The 23,959-nt window shown below is 36.7% G+C and overlaps 1 protein-coding gene across 2 annotated transcripts in view; it reads right to left on the bottom strand.

The window, feature by feature from the left end:
- SMARCA1 (SNF2 related chromatin remodeling ATPase 1) overlaps positions 1–18,998 on the bottom strand; it is a gene marked incomplete at both ends in the record, with an annotated part of 134,157 nt that extends 115,159 nt beyond the window's left edge. Inside the window, 6 exons of one of the 2 annotated variants that reach the window (XM_080718492.1) lie at positions 5,302–5,481; positions 8,510–8,610; positions 8,771–8,871; positions 10,426–10,592; positions 12,661–12,762; positions 18,825–18,998. In XM_080718492.1, the coding sequence (XP_080574618.1) occupies positions 5,302–5,481; positions 8,510–8,610; positions 8,771–8,871; positions 10,426–10,592; positions 12,661–12,762; positions 18,825–18,998 (825 nt within the window). The remainder of the gene's footprint in view (positions 1–5,301; positions 5,482–8,509; positions 8,611–8,770; positions 8,872–10,425; positions 10,593–12,660; positions 12,763–18,824) is intronic. The other variant, XM_080718493.1, reaches the window with a different exon arrangement.
- Between the last annotated feature and the right edge of the window lie 4,961 nt (positions 18,999–23,959).

The following is a 23,959-nucleotide window of genomic DNA, read 5'->3' as shown; positions in this document are numbered from 1 at the left end:
TAATGAATGATAACTCACAATTTTAAAAGGACTGACTAAAGATTAGTTTTCAATCAAAACCTTTGGGACAACCTGAAGGCAGTAATAAGGAAAAAATTAATAGCACTCAGTGCCCACATAAGAACAGAAAACCACCAAATAAATAACCTAATGACACACCTCAAAGCCCTTGAAAAACAGGAACAGTCTAACCCCAAGCCAGTAGAAGACAGCAAATTATTAAAATCAGAGAAGAAATCAATGAAGTAAAGAAAAAACAAATAAAAAAATCAACAAAACCAAAAGCTGGGTTTTTTTTTATAAAAATAAACAAGATAAATAAACCAATACAAAATTCTAACCAAAAGAAAGAAAAAAACAATCCAACTTACTAAGAGGTGAAATAAAGATATTATCACAGACAGCATGAAAATTCAAAAGATTATCAGAAACTACTTTGAAAAACTATCTCCGACAAAATGAAAAACTTAGAAGAAATTTTCAGTTTCCTAGACACATACAACCTTCCTAAATTAAAACAAGAAGATCTAGAAAATTTAAACTGATCAAGAGCAATCAAAGAAATTGAGGCACCAATAAAGAGCCTACCATCAAACAAAAGGCCAGGACCAGATAGTTTCTCAAGTGAATTTTATAAAACCTTTGTTGAAGAACTAATTCCAATACTCCTCAGTCTATTCCATGAAATAGAAATGAGACTCTCCCAAATACATTCTATGAAGCCAAAATCACATTAATACCAAAACCAAATAAAGAGCTAAAGAAAAGAAAAGTATAGGCCTATTTCACTGATTAACTTACATGTAAAACTGCTAAACAAAATACTAAGAAAACGCATTCAAAACCACATCAAGAAAATAATACAACATGACCAAATAAGGTTCAAGTCAGGGATGCAAGGCTGCTTCAACATACAAAAAAAAAAAAAATCCATGCAATTCACCAAATAAACAGAACCAAATACAAAAACCACATGATCATTTCAATAACGCTGAAAAAAAGACATTCGACAAAATCCAACACTCATTTATGCTAAAAGCACTGCAGAGAATCCAAAAGGCAATAGAAGAAAATCAAAGGAGTACAAATAGGAAAAGAACTAAAACTATCACTATTTGCAGAAGACATGATATTATACTTAGAAGACCCAATAAACTCAACCAAAAAGCTTATAAAACTGATCAACAAAATGCCGGTCATGGTGACTTGTAATCCCCATGCTTGGGAGGCGGAGACAGGAGGATCACGCTGGTTCGAAGCCAGCCTTGCTGGCTTAAGAGACCCTGTTTCCAAATTTTAAAAAAAAAATATATATATATATATATATATTTATAAATATAAAATATATATGGGTATATATATTTATTTATATATATATTTATATATTATTTATATATTATGTTTATATATTATTTATATATTTATATATTATTTATATATATTTATATATTTATATTTTATATATATTATAATATATTATATATATTTATATATATATATTTATTATATATATTTATAAATAATATATATATGGGTTTTTATTATACATATATATATATATAGGTCTGGGAGAATAGCCTGGAGGTAGAAGGGTTTCCAGAAACCCCAGTACCACCAAAAAAAAAAAAAACTGATCAACATATTCAGCAGTGTCTAGATAAAAAAAAAAAAAACAGAAGCTTTCCTGTATGTCAAGCATAAATCCACTGAAAAAGGAATCCAAAAAACACTTCCACTAAGGATATCCCACAAAAAATGAAGTAATTAAGTACACCTAACCAAAGCAGTAAAAGACCTTCTACAAAAAAAATTATAAAATATTGAAAAAAGAAATAGAAGACCTTAAGAGATAGAAAAGTCTTTCATGTTCTTGGATAGGCAGAATAAATATAACCAAAATGGCCATTCTTCCAAAAATAATCTACAGATTCAATGCAATTCCCATTAAATTGCCAAGGTCATTCCTCACACACATAGAAAAATCAGTCCTTAAATTCATTTGGAACAACAAGAAAAAACAGAATAGCCAAAGTAGTTCTCAGAAAAAATAAACATGCAGGAAGAATCACAATACCTGGATTTAAACGATACTACAAAGCCATTGTAATAAAAACACCATGGTACTGGCACAAAACCAGATACATAGACCAATGGAGCAGAATAGAAGTCTCACAAACAAATCCCCACACTTACAGACAATTGATTTTTTACAAAGGTGCCAAAAACATACATTGAAAAAAGATAGCCTCTTCAACAAATGGTGTTGGTAAAACTGGTTAACCATATGCATAAAAATGGACATAAACCCACTTTCTCTCCATGCACAAGAGTCAATTCAAGATGGACTTGGAAATCAGACCAAAGACCCTGCATTTCCTTGAAGAGAGCATAGGTCCAAGACTGCAACATAGGCACAAGTAAAAACTTTCTCAGCAAGACCCCAAAGGCACAAGAAATTAAAAAGCAGATCAATACATGGGGTTGCATTAAACTGAAGAGCTTCGGTACAGCAAAGAAAACTATATAGAACCTCAAGAGAAAGCCAAAAGAATGGGAGAAATTTTTTGACAACTATTCCTCTGATAGAGGACTAATATCTAAAATATACAGAGAACTCAAGAAACTCAGCACTATAAAAACAAAAAATCCCATTCAAAAAATGGGCAAGTGAACTAAGCAGACACTTAAAAAAATTCAAATGGCCAATAAAGGTATAAAAAATGTTAAACATCTTTAGTAATCAGAGAGATCCAAATCAAAACTATCCTGAGATTTCACCTAACTTAAATTAGAATGGCAATCATTCAAAGCACAAATAACAACAAATGCTGGTGAGGATGTGGAGAAGTGGGAACTCTAATACATTTATGATGCAATTGCAAATTTGTGCAACCACTTTGGGAAACAGTATAAAGGATCCTCAGAAGAATGGGAAAGAACTCACTATATGATCCAGCAACACCACTTCTGGGTATCTACCCAAAGGAATGGAAACCAAACTACCAAACTAAAGTATGTGTATCTGTGTTCATAGCTGCACAAATCACAATTGCCAAACTATGGAACCAGCCAAGATGTCCATCAACAGACGAATGGATTGCAATGCTATGGGATATGTATACAATGGAATTTTATTCAGCCATAAAGAAGAAAATTACATCATTTTCAGGGAAATGGATGGAAATGGAGAACATTATGCTAAGTGAGATTAGTCAGTTACAAAAATTTTAAAAATTGGATGTTCTCCCTAATACATGGAAGCTAGGGAGAAAAAGGGTCATAGGAGGAACTAGAGACAAAGAAACAAAAAAAACCAAAGATGAGCAAATAAGGTGACTTAACTGAGGGGGATGGAAGGAGGGAAGAGAGAAATTCCCTAATGGACATGATGTACATTCACAAACATATCAATCACTAAGCTAAACATGAGATGGAGGGAAAAGGAAGGGAGGCAATGGGGTGGGAATTGGGAAAGGGTTAAGTGAGTGACGTGTGCATGTATGCCTCTACTATCCCTACCCCATTAAGATGTATGCCTATAATCCACCAATAAAAAAGATTAGTTTTCAAGATTAAGTAAAATTTTAAATCACCAGAAGCCCAACCTCCCATGGGTCATAGGTAGACATTCACAAATTAAATAAACCCACTCTTTCTTTAAAAACTTCCAGATATACTTCATGAAACCCTTGGATTCCACATAACGGAGTTGAAAGTTGATTTACATTTTTACATTATGAAAACACAAACCTAGATGTTTCTCTTTTGCTTATGAACTTTCAGGAATAATTTTGGCAAAAGTCAATATTTTAGAGATATAATGTTTTGTTGTTGTTGTTGTTTTGGTTTGTTTTTGGGTTTTGGGGAGTTTTTTTGTGGTACCAGAGAATGGAACTCAGGAGCATTCTACCTCTGAGCTACACTCCCAGTCCTGTTTTTGTCTTTTTATTTTTTGAAATCGGGTCTCACTGAGTTGCAAAGGGCCTCGTCAAGTAGCTGAGGCTGTCGGCAAACCACGATCCTCAGGTCTCCACCTCCCAAATGCTGGGACCACAAGCGTGCACCACCACGTCTAGCCATAAAGTTTTGTAAATAGTATTACATTAAATAATATCAGTGACCAGAAAGCATTCCACATGACTAATTTTCTATAGGAAAATATTAGCAGAGGTAAGAATCAAGCCTGTAATTCTAAATTTATTAACTCAGTTGAATTTCAACATTTAAATTATTAATAAATTAAATTTAAATAAATTTAAGTATTTTTTCTTCAGGCTAAATGATGAGGATAAAATTGCATAATTCATTATGATATTCTTTTGAGAATATCTTTTGGTAACCTATCTAAATATGCAAAATAGAATGGATTTTTAAACTATTCTCTCTGGAGGCAAAATAAAGACAAAATTTAATAGTATGCTTTCAAACCTGATTTTTCACTTTTTTATTTGTGCATAATGTATTTTCAGATTAATTCTATAGTCCTAAATTAATTATAGCCTACTAAATTGACAAATGGCTAATAAAAACACCGTCTTCCAAAAATCCTGAGTTTCTAATATTATGAGTATAAATAGACATGTACATATCTTGCATGAACACAGAATATAAGGTTCTCTGCATATATAGAAGAAATTCTACTTGTGTACTTGTACATCTCTATGTATATACCAAGTCAAAAATTTGAAAAGTAGAAAAAATTAAGTCATTGAGATTTATACATTTTGGGCTTCAAAACAGCACAGATGATAGTCAATTATAATACATACTGTTAATAAGGTTTTTAAAGTAAAAAGTCACTTAAAAGTACAACTCAAAAATACTTAAGTTAGCCGGATGTGGTGATGCACACTTTTAATCCCCGCCCTTGGGAGGCAGAGACAGGAGGATCACGCAGGTTCAAAGCCAGCTGCACTGGCTTAAGAGACCCTGTTTCCACATTTAAAAAAAAGTATAAAAATAGGTCTGGGAGTGTAGCCCGTGGGAGTGTAGCCAGAGGTAGAAGGGCTTCCAGGAACCCTAGTACCACCAAGAAAAAAAAATACTTAAGTTAATCAGCTAGTTAAAAGTTAGATAAAGAATAATGTACTAATAATGGGCAATACATTTCCTCACAGGATTTTGTGGTAATTAAATTAATATACAAAGTACTTACAGTAAAGCCTAGGTTAAAGTAAGCATAACTTATGCATTACTATTAGTAGTAGTAGTCAACTTAAGCATTTAACAGCAATAGTATATAACTTAACTCCAGAAATTATGTAATTTTTAAATGACTTTTAAAATTTGTTTCTCACTTACTCTTGCATCTTTGTCTCCAATGAAACAAATAACCCGGAGAGATGGGACCCATCGTTTAAATTCATTCATCCAGTTGTGTAAAGTAGACTTTGGAACTAAAACCATGTGAGGTCCAGGAATGTTTCGGTAGTGCTTCAGGTAACCGAGCAAAGCAATAGTTTGTAAAGTCTTACCAAGACCCTGCATTATCATCATAAGAAAAAAATCCATAAATGTACCTTCTATCATAAAACAATTTATTGGTAACATTATAAAAGACAGTTACCAACTATCTCACATTGGGAATTACATTTCTACCAAAGAAAAAGAAAAAGTACTTTTTAAAAGCAAGTAATAAGCCATTTCAATGTAGTACTTAGTATGAAGATACAAAGTACCAAGCACCTGCACTCAGAATGATGCTTAACAAAAGAACTTATATTGAGGTAATTTTTACTTCTAAAGAAACAAGCAAACTAATATGCAGTTTTTCTGGTAGTTATAAAACCAGTAATTGTGTGTATTTCACAAAGACAGATTTCCTTTGCCAGCCTATTTAAACACCATTCTTTTTTTTTCTATTGGAATAAACATTAGGACAGCCTATATATTTTACCTGTATCCCACACACTTAAACCCTTACAATCTATAAAAGAAAAGAGCTTTGCAGCCAGAAAAGACCTTAAAAATGACCTAGTCCTGTGGTATTAATAAAATAATAATATATTGGAGAATCACAGGTTCGAGGCCAGTCTCAGAAACTTAGCAAGCCCCTCATCAGTTCAGTGAGATTCTGTTTCAAAATAAAAAAAAATATGAGCTAGACATGGTGGCACATGCCTATAATCTTATAATTGAACAGCTGAGACAGGGGAATCACAGGTTTAAGACCAGCCTCAGCAACTTAGTGAGAATCTCAGCAACCTAGCAAGACCATTTTGAAATAACAATGACAAATTTTTTAAAAGGGGCTAGGTGTGTAACTCACAGGTAGAATGTCCCTGGATTCAATCCCCAGTACCAAAACAATAATAATATATTGAACACATATGAACCCATGAACAAAGGAACTATGCCCTAGGCAATTCAGCCTTTTAAAACATCTTTTGGAGCCAGATGTTATGGTACATGCTCGTAATTCCAGTACTTGGGAGGCTGAAGACAGTTCACAATTAGTTTCGGCCACTTAATGAGGCCCTTCGCAACTTGGTGAGACCCTGTTTAGAACTTAAAAAAAAATAGGTTTGGGGGTGCAGCTCAGAGGTAAAATGCCCCTTGGTTCAACCTCAGAGCAGCGAAATAATTAATTATTAATTAATTAAATATCTTTTGGGGCTAGGAGTATAGATCAGTGGTAGAGCACTTGCTTAGCATGCATGAAGCCATGGGTTCAATCCATAGCACAATATAAAGTAAGTAAATAAAAGTAAAATATTTTAGCTTTATCTCTAAGTAAAATACATATTTCCTTTAAAAACTAAACTTAGGCCAGACAAGGAGGATCACAGGTTCAAAGCCAGACTCAGTAACTTAGCAAGACCCTGTTTCCAAATAAAAAATAAAATCAGGCTGGGAGTGTAGTAGCTCAGAGGCAAAATGTCTCTGGGCTTAAAAAAACTAAGCTTAAATTTTTTATAGAGTTAATCTTATCTGATATGTTACTTAATGAAATGGGTTTTATGGATGCTTTGCATCAAAACTCTGAAATGTTTACACTCAAAGTAATTCTGCTTCCAGGAATCCTATAAAAATAATTTGAGAAGTACAGGAAAAATATATTACAAAATCCTCACAGTAGCATTACTTATTAATGAGCAATAATAAGAGTGGAATAAATTTTGGGTACCTCTATGGGATTATTGTTCAGTAAAAAACAATTCAATTTACAAAGTGTTTTAATTACATGGAAAATATGTATGACTATAAAGAAACCAGAATACAAAATTACATAAACAATATGATCTCAACTACACAAAATAAATACATCCAGAAGAAAAAGAATAAAAAAGAAATATGCAAAAATGTTGCTTCTGGTTATTTCTAGGCAGCAGAATTATAACTTAACTTTTTTTTTTTTAGTGGTACTGGGGATGGAACCCAGGGGCCTTTTATTTCCGGGCTACACTCCCAGACCTATTTTATATTTTATTTGGAAACAGGGTCTCACTAAGTTGCTGAAAGCCACACTGAGTAGCTGAGGCTAGATTTGAACCTGCACAATTCTCCTATCTCAGTCTCCCAAGCGCGGGGATTACAAGTGTGCATCACCACGCCTGGCATAATTTAACTTTTTTTATTTAAAAAACACTTTTCATTTATGTCTTCTTTTTTTCTGCTTATTATTCTCAAGGCCTGTTTGGGGACTGCTAATTTACTACAAAGAGGAAAAATAATTGAAGATTGGGCAGTTCAAATATTCCTTGCTACTCCATTTATCAACCTCATCCTTCTTCCTCTCCTACCCTTCCATTCTAGCTTTGCTAGAGGTTTCCCTTCCATTATCTGGAGTCCCTCTGGTATCCCTAATAGTCCCTAGTTTGGGCTTATTAGAGAAAACATATATCCCTTCTCTTGCTGTGCTTGGCTGATCTCACTTAACATAATGTTCTCCAGCTCTTTCCATCTTCTTGAAAATGACATGATTTTCTACTTCTTTATTGCTGAGTAGAATTCCAATGTGTGTATTTCCCATAATTTTTCAATCCATTCATCTGTTGATGGAGACCTACGTTGGTTCCATATTTTGGCTAATACGAATTGTGCTGCTATGAACATGGGTATGCATGGGATACCCAGGAGTGGTATAGCTGGTCATATGGTGGATCCATTCCCAGTTTTCTAAGGAATCTCCACACTGATTTTAAAAAAAAGTTAAGTTATAATTCTGCTGCCTAGAAATAACCACAAGCAATTTGGTCATTCAACTTGCCCTTGTGCATCCTAGAAGACAAAGTACAAACAAAACAAAGTACAAATAAAACAAAGTACAAACAAAACAAAAATATGAGGAAGTTTTTGTACTATTTGAAGAAATCTCAGGAACAATTTCATGCCTCATGAAAGTATATATGCTAGAAGTTACTACACAATTGTAGACTTTGTAAAGTCCTTTTACATTATAATAACTAAATGAGGCCTCCAAGCCTGGGGATTAGGGGTAGGCCAGCTGTCAAGCTTACATTAGAATATACCTACAATTGAGGATGTATTTTAACCACCAGCTCCTTACCATTTCATCAGCCAAAATACCATTGACTCCATTTTCATACAAGGAGATCAACCAATTCAGCCCTCTAATCTGATAATCTCTCAGGGGCCCTCCTTTCACATCTGGAAAAAAAAAGGATGCCCATATTTTCATTAAAACACTCAAAACTTTTCACAAATCAATGTGAAAAAAGAAAACGCCCAGTGTGAGACAGGTGTGGTGGCTCACACCTCTAATAGCACACACACACAAAAGAAGAAATCGCCAACATGCAGTACTCACATGAAGGTGACACCTCAAATCTAACACACACATTCGATGTTTTCCGACTCTCAGACAGTAGCTCTTCATCTTCCTCTTGTTCAGTGCGCCTGTGGCGATAGCTGAATTGAAAAAAAATGCATATTCACCTCAAAGGTTAAGGTGCCAACTTAGTGTGCACTAACATCTTTCATAGAAAAAGAACGTGTTATCTAGGATTTGCTAAGAATTTGGTAAAACCAGCCTACAATTTGATTGATTAATATACTTTTATTGGTGCATCGTAATTATACACCATGCAGAAGTGTACAGTGATAGGGATATGCACAGTACTTGGTGAATTTCCCCCTCCATCTCGCTACACTTCCTCCCTATCCCTGTACATGATATTTATGTTGGTGTTGATAATTTCACATATGTATGTAGCATTATTTGAAGTGTTTATTTTATCAAGTCTCCTTCCCCCTTCCTTCTCCTAGACCCCCTCCATAATTCCACTGGAGTTTTTCCTCCTTTATCTGAAGTCCTTTTAGTTTTCTAATTTCTCTCTAGCTCCCACATATGAGAGAAAATATGACCCTTCATTCTCCATGACTGGCTAATCTCACTTAGCATATTCTCTGGTCCCATTCATTTTCCAGCAAATGACATAAGTTTGTTCTTCTTTGTGGCTGAGCAAAACTCCATTATGTGTATATACCAGTCTCATAATCCATTCACCTGTTGGTGGAACTGGGTTGGTTGATAATTTGACTATTGTGAATTACCCTGGTATAAACCTGAATATGCATGTATCACTAAAACATTCTGATTTTAATCCCATTGGAAAGATACTCAAAAGTGGTATAGCTGGATCATATGGTGGCTCCATTCCTGATTTTTTGAGGAATCTCCACCCTGATCCCCCATAGCAACTTCACTAATTTGCAGTCCCGCCAATAATGTAGAAGAGTTCCTATTTCCCCACATTCTCATTAACAATTATTGTTGTTTGACTTTTTGATGACTACCATGCATTAGGTATTCTGTGAAATGTCTGTGTAGTTTTTTTGTTGTTGTTTTGTTTTGTTTGTTTAGTGGTACTGGGGATGGAACCCAGAGGCCTTCTACCTCCAGGCTACACTCCCAGACCTTTTATATTTTATTTGGAAACAAGGCCTCGCTACGTTGCTGAGCCTCACTAAGTAGCTAAGGCTGGCTTCGAACCTGCGCAATCCTCCTGTCTCAGCCTCCCAAGTGCGGGGATTACAAGCGTGTGCCACCACGCCCGGTTTCTGTATAGTTTTGGTTTGTATCTCCCTGATTTCTAATGATGTTGAACATTTTTTCATACATTCATTGGCCAATTGTTTCTCTTCTTTAGTGAAGTGTCTATTTACTTCAACTGTTCATGTTTAGTTGGGCTATTTGATTTTTTAGTGTTAAGTATTTAAAATTGTTTTTATATCCTAGATATTAGTCCCCTATCAGTGGAGAAGTTGGCAAAGCTCTGAACCAGTCTACATTTTTACCAATTGATTTCTGAAATAATTCTGTTACCTTCACAAAATATTTACGTTGGCAACAACCTTATTTTTAATATAAATTTATATGAAATAAGAAAAGAGGGAAGGGGAAAGAGTAGGAACAGAAGGAAGGCAGGGAAAGAAAGTAGAGAGAATGAGATGCCAACATACTCTCCAGCAGAAATTAAGCTCTGCTTTTCATCTTTCTTTATTCGAGGACGTCCCAATTTCATGTTCAGAGGAGAAGTTGGAGATTTCTGTGCTGACGGTTGAATGAAATGTGCAAAAAGTTCTGTCTGCTTCAATAAAAATTCAAACCTCTTTGCTCTGTCTGCTTTCTAATTTACAAAAACAAAAGTAAAAGTAAAGGTTTTCTTTTTCTTTTTCATTCAAATTATTTAACAAACACCATTATTGCATTTATTTTGAACACTTTTCTGTGTACTTTAAACATACAAGTCCATTTAATTCCCTTAAGAAACCTATAAGGCATTTGTTAGTGTCATCTCATTTTGCAGATGATAAAGGCACAGAAAGGGTCCTTCCTTGCCCAGATTTTTACAGCTAGTTACTAGTAAAATTTGAAAATGGTATTTTCAAGTAGTCTGTACAAGCTAAATGATCTGACAGATTTAGTAAATGCCCTAAAAAAGAAGTATTCTTGAACAATTCTTTTGGGGGATAGGGGCATAGCACTTTCTAAGGTCCTAGGTTTGATCCAGCACCATCTCCAAAACAGAGGTTTTAGAGTTAAAATCAGAAAATAAATCTTATTTTCAAACATAATTTTCTTTCCCTACATAACAAACAAATTAGGCATCACATATATAATATATCCCAATTATAGAACTATTAACTATGAAATTAATAACTATGATATATATACACATCATAAATGAACTCTTGAGAATTTTCAGGCTGCATCTAGAAATATGTAAGATCTAGAAATACAGTGTTGTCTCAAAATATCTTTAAAGTCATGGTACAATAACATAATAAACATTCCTCTCTTCCATTACAGTGATCTGGACAATTATATTTTATGCTAGCATTATTATAAAGTATATCCCCAAAGAGTATAGGACTTAAAGAAAACTATAAATACACACACATATATGTGGAATCATTAATATATATTATATATTAAAAGCTGATATATATTCTAAGTGCTCATAAAAGGTCATACAATTTGTACCATATAAATACAATAAAATTTGATTCATTAAAATCTTAAAAGATCAAAAGATACATCATTCTAGATAAAAGAAAAAATGAAGATGTGGGTTTTTTTTTTAATTCAAAGTCACCTTCCGACCACAGGGTAGAAAACACTTGGCTGCTAATAAAAGATGCATAATTAGTAACACCAAAACTTACAGAAGAGTTAATTAACATAAATACAAGTGTTAGACAAATATATTCAGACCACTAGCTTTAAGGAAGCCCAAAACTTTCCATTTTATGTTATCCTGATTGGAATGTTGTTTTTAGAGTTGCTAATATAGTAACTGTCCCATTAGAAGTGGCCATAAACATTAAGGCATAGAATCTTACAAAATAGCTATCAACCACCACCTCTCTACTTATTTTAGTAACATTACTTCAAAAACAACTCCTTAGGGGAAAAATAAATTTCAACTAACTGTTGACTTCTTAGTGATTGAAAATTAAACAATTAAATAAATATATATATAACTAAGATTATACTGCTTAAGTGATATTTTCATGTATTGAACGAATATCCTTCTCTTAAAAAGTGTATTATAGTTGGGCGTGGTGGTACATGCCTGAAATCCTAGTAGTTGAGAAGCGAGACAGGAGGATCATAGATTCAAGACCACCCTTTGCAATTTAGTGAGGCCCTCAGCAACTTAGTGAGACCCTGTTTCAAAATTTTAAAAAATAATGAAAAGGTCTGGGAATGTAGCTTGGAAGTAGAGTGCTCCTGGGTTCAATCCCCAATAACCCCTGGAAAAAATTACATTATATTACTTGTTTCCTTAACGTGTATCATTCACTCGTGTATCCAAAGCAAGAAGAAATAAATACCATTCTGTCTTTTGACTAGATTTCTCTCAAATCACAAAGCCACACTAATAACTGCCACTGATATTTTCATCAAAGGATAAAATATCTCTTTCATAAGACCCCTTACTATGAGGTAAAGAGCACTGAACAAAAGGGAGATGTTGCTCCTAGTTCCAAATATTCCATAAAGTTCTCTTATCCTTTATTACCTCATCTGAAAATAAGATTAATTTATTCAACAAAATTTATTATGATAGAATTGTTAAATTGCTTTTCAATTCTAAAATTTACGAATCCCTATGCAATGTATGTACACATCTATTTTTCATCTTTCACATCCTCTCTTTAAAAATTAACTATAGCATTCACTATCCTACCCAAGAGTATATTTACCATTTTCTCTTCATATTCTGGGTCCATTTCCTTTTCAGATTTAGAAGCTTTAGTACCAAGTTTGAGTTGAAATGGAGAAATGTTTTTCTAGAATTTCAAAGAAAATAAATATCATCAAATTGCAAAGCAAGGTTTTTAAATTGGTCGGTGTTCTCACTTGAAAAAAGGGGAAGATAAATAAATAGCTTTATAAATAAATCAATCTGGGATGTGCATGGACCACTGATGAGATGTTATGAAGCAGGGCTTATGATTAATCCAGTTCTGTGCACCTGAGGTCCAATAAAAAAAATCTGAAAGCCAGAGAAATGACAGTAATTAGAATTAGAATTAAAAACCAAATGTAAATCACTGAGCCTTTTCACCTTGTTAAATTTGAAACAGAAATAAATGTATAATCATAAAAATAAAATTTAAAATTTAAAATAGGCTAATATTACCAACCACAATACAAAGAATTCAAGGAATGTCAATACTAATTTCCAGCAATACTTCCTTATGTAATGGAAACAAGCCAGACTTCCAGAAGAAAAGACTATGATTTCTATTCCGGGAAAGACACTTTTAAAAACTGTTTTAATGTTTTCACGGTCCAATTGAAATATTTAAATTTTTATGCAATGCAATCTGATCATATATATTTAAAATTATTTAATAGTACAGCTTCAAAGTGTTGCCTTTTGTTTATTTTCTCTAGCTAAAAAGAAAAACATTTTAAACTATTTATGTTATATAAATACTTCATAGGAGCAGTCTATCAGGGCTATTAACTATTAACCATTGATATTTTAAAAATTATAATTTAGTAAAAACTAACATCAAATAACATTAGTAGTAATATCAGTAATGTAACAATATCCCTTGTCAAAACAAGCTTGTACATGTATATAGAAATACAGAGAGTAAGTGTCCTTCCCTGTAAGAATTTTTTAAAAATCTATCCATTAGGACCAAAACTAAGATAAGAGCATTCCAGAATTTTTTTCCCATGCAGTACTAGGGATCGAACCTAGGTCCCCACACATGCTAGACAAATACTCTACCACTAAGCTATATCCACAGCCCAAGTATTTCAGGGGTTTTCTTTGTTTGCCTTCTTTTATTTTGTTTTTACACTGGATACTGATCCTAAAGGCATTCTACTTCCAAGTCACACCTTCAGCCCTATTGTATTTTTATTTTGAAAGAGGATCTCACTAGGTTACTGAGGGCCTCACTAAATTGCTGAGGCTGGTTTCAAACCTGTGATCCTCCTGTCACAGCTTCCCAAGTACTGGGTTAACAGGCATACATCACCATGCCCAGTAAATATTTCAGTTTTAACACACACTTTGCAGAAGTCAAAACACAAATCTTTTTGTGAAAACTAAAGAAACTATGTCAATTTTATCATGGCCTTTGCCAATCTGTTTCTGAAAATCTACATTAAAATTTAACAGCATGGCCTGGCGTGGTGGTGCACGCTTGTAATCCCCGCGCTTGGGAGGCGGAGACAGGAGGATCGGGCAGGTTCGGAGCCAGCCACGCTGGCTTAAGAGACCCTGTTTCCAAATAAAAATATAAAATAGGTCTGGAAGTATAGCCCATGGGAGTGTATCCCAGAGGTAGAAGGGCTTCCAGGAACCCCAGTACCACCAAAAAAAAAAAAAAAATTTAAGAGCAGGACATAACCATAAACATAAGAAAAAATGGCTCCAAGGTTAATGAATATGTCTTCCAATGTTTACTAAGATTTGTCTTGAAGAAATCCAAAGTAAGATTATGGAATTTGACCCTGGTCAGAGTCCTACTTTGGAGGATAATAACCATCTTGATTTATAGCATCTCATAGGTAGAGATCATCTCTATAAAATGTTTTGAAGATAATATTGGAAGGACAGCAATAGAATGCTGTTCAAGATGTCCTCAAACTCACACCTTCAAACTGTCACATATATTATAAATTTATTTTCATTTTCAAAGCAACAAGAAAACTCCATATCAACATTCACACCTTTAACATTCCTTCAAAGGCTATATGAAGTCTAGTTAGTTTTCAAGTTTCAAAACAGTGACAATTACTTTACTCACATGCACAAGTATTTATGGGAAATGAACTTCATTTATGGAAAAATGAAAGCTTTTGTCTTGGGGAAAAATCTATTCATTATTCTTCATTTACCTTGTTGGTATAATACCATAAAAATTAAGTATATGCTAATTAAAATTTCTAATCTTGAGCAGTGATATTAAAAGCTATACTTAATTGGCACTATCTTTCATAACAAATTTTAAGATACCTACCTTCTCACATATGTACATATTTTCAAAAATATGTTTCTCAAACAGGAAAAGATAAAAGGTGAATAAGCTATTCTAATGAATCCTTGTGGATCTTATCATCTAGTAATCTAGATGCCAAGGGAATGCCTCACATGATCATCCAAAGGCCTTGTATCAAAGACCATGACCTTTTTCTTGAGGAAAAATATCACTACCAAAACATCATCTCCCAATTTCTAGAGTGTTAGGTTATTTGATTGTCACATACCAGGTCAAACTTAAGAAAAAAAAAGGAAAAGTAAAAATACCTTTGAGAAAACAAATGTTGTAAGTCAGTTCACTAAATTTCATCTATTTTATTCCACATAAAAGTAGTACCATTTTGGAGCCACTTTGTTTTAATTCAATATAGAATTCTAGCCAGATCAATAACCTGGTTTCTCATACCCCAAAGAATAAAAACGGCAGCAAATAACACTGCAAAGACTACCAGAGGAAGGCATGCCTAGGACAGCACAAAGGAACGGTAGAAGTTCAGCACTAAAATACAGCAACATTCCTTATCCCTGGAGTTCAGAATCACTGTTTGTTGTTGTTGTTTGTAGTAATGGGAATTGAACCTGGAGCATTCTGCCTTAGAGCTATACCCCTAGCCCTTTTTTACTTTTTATTTTGAAAGAGTCTAAATTTCTGAGGCTGGCCTTGAACCTATAATCCTCCAGTTTCAGCTTCCCAAATACTGAAGTTACAGGTGTGCCCCACCACACCCTTTACTGGCATTCTTGTATATTACAGTTGTCTTAAATGACTTTATGGATTTGTTATATCTACGTCCTGTGTCATAAACCAAAAATTTCTTTCTGGTGAAAGTAGATGAGGTATTTAAGAAGTAATCAATATTAGCCAGGCATGGTGGCACAACCCTGTGATCCCAGTACTTCGGAAGCTGTGACAGAAGGATGACAGGTTCCAGGGCAGCCTTAGCAACTTGGGGAAATCTTCAGTGACTTAGTGAGACCCTCTTTTGTTCTTTCTTTCTTTTTGCAGTACTGGGCTTGAACTCAGGGGCATTCTACCTCTGAGCTACACACCTAGTCCTATTGTTTATTCTTTAATTTGAAACAGAGTCTCACTAAATTTCAGAGGGCCTCATTAAGGCTCAGGCTAGCTTTGAACCTGAGGTCCTCCTGTCTCAGCCTAAGTACTGGGATTATAAACATGAGCCACCACAGCTGAAACCCTGTTTCTAAATTAAAAAATATAAGAAAGGCTGGGGGTATAACCCAGAGGTAAAATGCCACTGGGTTCAATCACCACTACAAATAAATAAGTAGGTGATAGATAGATGATAGATAGATAGGATAGATAAATGTGATACCTATTGGCCTGGCAATTAAGGGACGAGACAGAAAAATTTTAAAAAGTACCAACACCAAGCCAGGTATTGCAGTGCATATTTGTAATCCTAGTACTTGGAAGGATGAGACAGGAGAATCTCAGCCAGTGTTAGCATGCTAGCATGGCCCTGTTTCAAAATAAAAAATAAAGCCAGGCGTGGTGGCCCACGCTTGTAATCCCAGTTTGTAATCCCAGCTTTCGGGAGGCTGAGACCTGGAGGATGGCGGTTCGCGGACAGCCTCAGCTACTTAGTGAGGCCCTCTGTAGCTCAGTGAGACCCTGTTTCAAAATAAAAAATAAAACAGGGCAGGGGGTGTAGCTCGGAGGTCAAATGCCCCTGGGTTCCATCCCCGGACCCACAAAAAAAATAATAATAAAAAGTAAAAAATAAAAAAATAAAAAATAAAATAGGACTGTGAGTATAGCTCAGAGGTACCCCTGAGTTCAATCCTCAGTACCAAAAACAAAACAAAAAAATCACCACCATACTGAATGTCTAGGAAGTGATTATTTCATTAAAGGAAAACAACCCGCTAATTGTATTTGTGTCATTGTTAGAGTTCAATAACTGATGGTTGTGAGGGAAAGCTTCATCTTTACTTTTAGTAGACTTCTTAAGGAGCCAAGGTAGTATGCAATATATTTAAAATTTTAGAAAAGAATTCAAAATAAAAATGATATAGCAAATACCTTAATAAATAAATTTAGATACCCAGGAAGTTCCTTCCATGCAGTACCTGATTTCCCTATCCTAAGTAGACAAATGAAGTACCATCATGGCAATTTCTGACGAGGCTGCAGAGTTCATGAATATATAAGTATCAATTGAGCACTTACAATATAGATTTGTTTCTTTTCCAGCTTCTTAAAATTCAAAAAAACCTACACATCTGGAAGTTCAATGAAATTTATTGCCATACAAAAGTGTTTAGCCCAGTTTAGAGAATAAAAGGCACGTGGACACATTCTGAATTTCCCAACATTTGATTTACATTGATGCTTGTTTGGTATTTGGTTCAGCTTTAATTTCCAATATTGCCTTACTGATCCAGGTACTACATAGGTCTTAAACTGTGTGCTTTGTACAGTTTTCACTTGGCATGACAACTGTCTTTCTGTTCAGTCAGTCTTGTAGCAGCAAAATATGGCATTTAAGCAATTGCTGAATTTGAAATTACTTTTGATTCATAGCGAAAGGTGTCGATTTCCCTCAAAAGCTTTTCATTTGATCATATAGTGTCATATAATGATTCAGACAAAGCCTCTTGAGATCTGTAAAGCATAATTATAACTACACACCATTTTTAATTGCGATATGTCTACTCACAAAAGAGAAAAAAATCCCTCCATAAACGATCCGTTCTACAATTTTATTATACACCAAAACTCCTTATGCTCCATTCTATTTTTAATCTGAATTCTTCAAAGTGGTTTATAGTTCTATATGCATGTTTCACTCGGTCTATGTGAAATATGCCTTATGGAGAGAATATATATATTTTTTGCATTTGGCTTTAATGGATGTGAGAGCGTTCTCCTTAAGCATGTTAGCAGCAGCTCATCCTGGGGAACCTGGATTAAAATTTTTTTGTTAAAGAAAAAAAAGCCTGATCGTGTCTAAAAGCCAGCAGCGCTCATTAGGAGAGGGAGGTGGTAGACTGGAAGGCTTGGGGCCCAGGACTGGGGAATCATTTGGGTGGCCCTTGGCTGAAACACTATATTGTCAGAGACAGGGCAGAAAAGAGTCAGGGTGCAAACGTTGGAAATTTTCCTACACCGACGTACATGGTTCCTTAGTGTGGAGTTTGGATTATGGGGTATGAATCAAAGAGCTCCTTTTCTCGAAGTGACACCCCCGCCTTGCAGGCAGGGACCAAAGAAAGGAACAAGGGAGATTTCTTTTTTCTGCAATCCAAAAGACCGACATTGCCAATCAAAGAAAGAAATGTCTTCCCTATCATCTTCCGTACCCCTCCCAAAAACCAGCCCCTTGAAATTCAAATTACAAAAAGAAGCCCTAGCCAAACCCCTTTTGCGCGAATGTGAGATTAAAGGGCCCAGATTTCCCAGGCAGAGGCCAACTGGAAGGGAGGTGAGAGCAAGCAAGGGAGAGAGCTATAGAGAGCAGAGGGAGAGGCGGAGGCTTTCTCCAGCACAGTCCCATCCCCCACCCCATTACCCCAGTTCCGGGAAGGTAGAGGGGCCCAGGGCTCTAGAGGGGCTCTGGAGCCCTGGGATAACTGGCACCCGGGCACCCCAAACCACGCCCGCCCCCGCCCCGCCCCAGCCCTCCAGGCTGCGACAAGGAAAGGGGGAGGGGAATGACTGCTAGACTGTCTAGCCCCCACCACGCCCGCCGCCCCCATCCCTGCAGAGCTCCTCGGGTACCTGTCGGCGCAGAAAGGTCAGGGTTGTGGGCCCCTCGGAGAGGTCAGGCTCAGGATTTGTCCAGCACACGCAACACATACACACACACCCTTCCTATTTACCTCCCTCTTCTTCTCGCCCTTCTCTGAAATTGTGGGGACTTCGGTGGCCCCGGCGGCTGCTCGCTCCTCCTGAGAGGTGGATGGCCCAGGCTGTTCGTCCTCTACGATCACGATCGTGGCGGTCGCATCAGCGGCTGCCACCGTGGCTGCCACTGCGGCTGTGTCCGGCTCCATGGCGTTGGAGCAGGAAAGACAAGGGGGGGGGGGCGAGAAGGGGATGAGGGCTCCTGGGCGACGGCAGTGGCTGCACGGCGAGATGGAGCAGGGGTGGGGAATCACTCAGCTTCCACCCCTTCGCTCGCCCCCCCTTCTTTAAATAACCCTCAACCCTGCCCCACTTCCGTCCACCCACCCTACGTCATGGCCTCCCCCTTTCACCCTCCCCCCTTTCCCATCCCCCTCAACAATCGCGAGACTCCCCCTCCCCACTCAGATCTGGGGCAGGCTCCACACGACCAACTGTTGCCTGAGTGTGGAGCGCAGACCAGGACAGAGATGGGAACCCTTAGACTGCAAACCCTTGAAATTGTCCTTCTCCACGTGCCCCCAACAGTAAGTCTGCACTTCCCTCACAGATGTGTGCAAAAGGAATTCTCTTTTCCTTAAATCTGCTCTTTGTACCTTGGGGCGCTCTCCCCTTCTTGCACAAAGAACTTTTCCTCAGCTTATAACTGTATTGTAGAAGGTCTTTTTCCCCATTCGTAAAGCCAAGACTCACACAACCACCCCATCCCACCCCCGCCACCTAGACCTATTCCCAGGTCTCTAAAGGAATCAGATTTGTGATGCTATTACCTCCCACCTTCCTAAATTCTGCAAAATGAGAAGCGCTCCTTGAATCTCTAGATTGCAAATGTTCAGTTACAAGGCAAAACCTGACTCTTGGGTTTCAAGTATGTTTGTTCAATTTTCAATCCTGGTATCTCTCAGATAGCCAAAGTGCAGGCATCCTCCTTTTCCTTTTGCCACTGAGTTTTAATTTGTGTGTGTGTGTGTGTGTGTGTGTGTGTGTGTGTGTGTGTGTGTTGCTGGGGATGGAACCCAGAAGCTTTTCTACCTCCAGGCTATACTCCAGAACTATTTATACTTTATTTGAAAACTGGGTTTATTTGCTGAGAGCCTACATAGAGAGCCTCACTAAGTAGCAGAGGCTGGCTTCGAACCTGTGCGATCCTCCTGTCTCAGCCTCCCAAGCGCGGGGATTAAAAGTGTCCATCACCACGCCCAGCTTTCACCCCTGAATTTTAAAACTCTTGGGGGACAAAGTCAAGGTCCTCTACAAAACTTGGGCAACGCATGATAGGTACTTAATATTAGTAATTTAATAGCAGTGGTTGTTGGCTTTGTTCTCTTCTCGTCCTTCTTACTATTCGGTCATAATCCAGTGCCAGTAATGTACATGATCATGGATGTAAAAGCATTTTGCAAAGAGCAAAAACATGCAAATGTAACATTGCTTTTATTTCTCCTCATCACTTAATTTCATCAATAATGATCCTCGAGCTGGTAATTGTGGCTAATGCCTATAATCCCAGTACTTGGGAGGGTGAGAAAGGAGAATCACAAATTTGAGGCCAAATTCAGTAATTTAGTGAGACCCTGTTTCAAAATAAAAAGTAAAATAGAGCTAAGAGTGTAGCTCAGAGGTAGAAACCCCGAGTTCAATCCCTAGCACCAAAAAGGAAAAAAAAAGTAATAATCCTACCCTTTAAAATTCAGAGACAAAAGACAACAAAACATATAGATAACAGTAACAGGCAACAAGCATAAAGCATACAATTTCCAAAATTAAGCAAAGTTTAAAGAAGTCATGATTAATTTTCCTTTGCATACCTTCCTAAATTACCAATCTGAAATGAAGTGTAATTTCTGCAAATAGTATATAGTTGAGCCCAAATATATTTGGATAATACGCTAAGTTCCTTTTTAATTTTTGTTTGTTTAGAAACCTTTAACATGTAAAAATAAAAGTGTGATGTTTTAGCCATAATTGGCCATTTACACCATTAGTGTGAATGAGTGTGAGAGATTGGGTTTTTTATTGGTGGATTGTACGCATACATCTGTGTGTGTGGGGGGGGGGGGGTACTGGGCATGGAATCCAGAGGCTTTCTACCTCTGGGCTACATTTCCAGACCTATTTTGTATTTTATTTGGAAACAGGGTCTCACTAAGTTGCTGAGAGCCTCACTAAGTAGCTGTGGCTGGCTTCGAACCTGCCTCAGACTACCAAGCGCAGGGATTACAGGCGTGCGCCACCATACCCTGCGTGTAGTTATACATCTTAATGGGGTGCAATATGGTAGAGGTATAAAATACAGAGAACAAACGACAGACCCAGGAACTGGCAACTTGCAGGAGTGTTCAGAAGAGAAAAGAAAGGAAAGGCTGGAGGGACTAGCTTAATTTTGATTTTACCTTCATCATGTTCTCATTTACTTTATATTCCTTTCACCCTCCAGTCCCCATGCTTCTCATCCTGAAGTACACACATGTACTGTCCATCAGGGATGAAGTGTTTCCATATAAAACTGGCTCTCATTTTTGGAACTTCAGTTTAAAAAAAAAAAGGATGCCCAGCATTTGGGAGGCTGGAACAGGAGGATCATGGTTCATGGACAGCCTCAGCTAGTGAGGCTTTTTGCAACTCAGTGAGAACCTGTTTCAAAATAAAGAATAAAAATAGGGCTGGAGGTGTAGGTTGGAGGTAGAATGCTCCTGGGTTCCATCACCAGTACCACAAAAGAAAAAAGGATGGAATTCACTTAATTGTATGTAGGGGTAGTTGGGCTGAAACCAGAGGCCTTTTACCACTGAGGTACACTCCCAGCCCTATTTTATTTTTCATTTTGAAACGGGACCCTGCTAAGTTTCTGAGTCTGGCGTCAAACCTGTGACGCCCCTGCCTCAACCTCCCAAGTACTGAGACTGTAGGTGTGTACCATCATCCCTGGCTTGAATATGATTTTTCTATTTAAATGTAAATAGATACAAACTGAAAAAAATATGACGTGTCCCTAGCTGGAGTCATATTTGAAATCCCAGTACTTGGAAGGGTACGACTGGAGGATCGCAGCTTTGAGGCCAGCCTCAGCAACTTAGCAAGACTCTATTATAAAACAAAAAGAGCTGGGGTATATTTCAGAGGTAGAATGCCCCTGGGTTTAACCCACTGTACCAAAAATAAATGCCAAGTGCCTCCAAAGAGAGAAGTTTAACACTTCTGGTCTGTTCCCCACTCTACAGACTCCTCAGTCATGAAATGTTCTTTGGTGGCAAATGTTCAAGAAGCACTTGAAATATAAGGATGCTGCAATACATGCATCCATCTGACCTGGAAAGGACCCTTCCAGACAGCAGCAGAAGAGGATTTCTTTTTCACTAAACTACAGCTAAGGGAAGATAAAATTTCCCATTCATTGCCTAGAGCTTCAAAGAAGAAAAGTTCAAGAAATATGTCTTGAATAAATATATGAAAAGATGTTCTTCATCACTGGCCATCAGGGAGATGCAAATCAAAACTACACTGAGATTCCATCTAACCCCAGTTAGGGTAGCAAGCATAAAGAAATCAAACAACAACAAATGCTGGCGAGGATGTGGGGCAAGAGGAACTCTTTTACACTGTTGGTGGGAATGCAAACTAGTTCAGCCACTATGGAGATCTGTGTGGAGATTCCTAAGAAAGGTGGGAATAGATCCACCATATGATCCAGCTATACCACTCCTGGGTATCTTTCCAAAGGGGTTGAATTCAGAGAAATACAGCAACATATGCATACCTATGTTAATAGCAGCACAATTTGTAATAGCCAAAATATGGAACCAACCCAGATCTCCATCAACAGATGAATGGATAGCAAAACTTTGGGAAATATACACAATAGAATTCTATTCAGCCATAAAGAAGAACAAAATTATATTATTTGCAAGAAGATGGAAAGCCCTGGAGAACATTATGTTAAGTGAGATCAGCCAAGCACAGAAGGAGAAGGTACATATGTTTCCTCTAATATGCCCAAACTAGGAAACACAGAGGATACCAGTGGGACTCCAGATAATGGAGGGGAAATATCAGCAAAGTTTGAATGGAAAGATAGGAGAGGAGGAAGGCTGATCTTGATTAATGAGGGTCTACATCTGAACATGTGTAAAATTATGAATATGACATGGTTAACCTGGACAACCATTGGTAGGAGGGGGAAGGGAAAACGGGGGCGGGGGGGGAGACGGCACCAAATATAGTTTAAATGTATACTATTTATGTTCAATAAAAAATTGTTAAAAGAAAGAAAAATAAATAAATAAATAAATAAATAAATAAAAATGAACAGTTCAAAAAAAAAGAAATATGTCTTGTGTATTGATGTGTTCCTGCTTGCAAAGATACTTTGATCTATTGTATTTCTCATTACCAGTGTATAATGTTTCAGTTACATAGAGAATTCATTGTACTTTTGTGAGGAAATCTGGGAAACTCACAACCCTCTATATCACCTTTTCTGTAGAAACATATGTTCTGGGTTCCAAAAACATAATTTAAATTGATTTGGGAGACAGAACATATGTGTACATTGGAAATCTTCCATGTACCTATAAGGCATTCATTCCTTTTCAAGATTAACATGGCCGAAAGTGCTACCAAGTATCTGAATTTGGCCAGAAAGGTCAATGCTTTGTCAATAGACTTTGCCACAGGATTTATGTAAATATTACCCTTTGGCTTATGGAAACATCTGCTATTTACATAGTATGTGCTATCCTTATTTGCAAATCTGCTTAAATACATGATCTGTATACTTTTCAACCTACATCTTATGGGAACCCACTCAGTGCCTTGCTCTATCTTCTACTACTTTACCCTAGTATTTCTTTTCATTTGAAATGGTCTTTAATCACTCTGCTACTCCATTGGGGTTGGAGAACAAAGTAAAGATTTATAAAAAAAAACTTTGTAGCTATATTTGGGAATCCTCAAATGAATCTCAGTCTACTATAAAATATGTCTGGTTCTGGTATATTATAAACATTGTAGAGGTTGTCTAATAGTTGTTTTCACATAACCAAACTTGTGTTGTAGCCACCAAAATGCATGTGTACTGGTAGTATTTGAATAGTTTTGAATTTCTTAAGGG

The sequence above is a fragment of the Muscardinus avellanarius genome (genome assembly GCF_963383645.1).
Source record: "Muscardinus avellanarius genome assembly, chromosome: X".
Classification (NCBI taxonomy): Eukaryota; Metazoa; Chordata; class Mammalia; order Rodentia; family Gliridae; genus Muscardinus; species Muscardinus avellanarius.
This window is presented reverse-complemented; position numbering and strand designations above follow the sequence as displayed.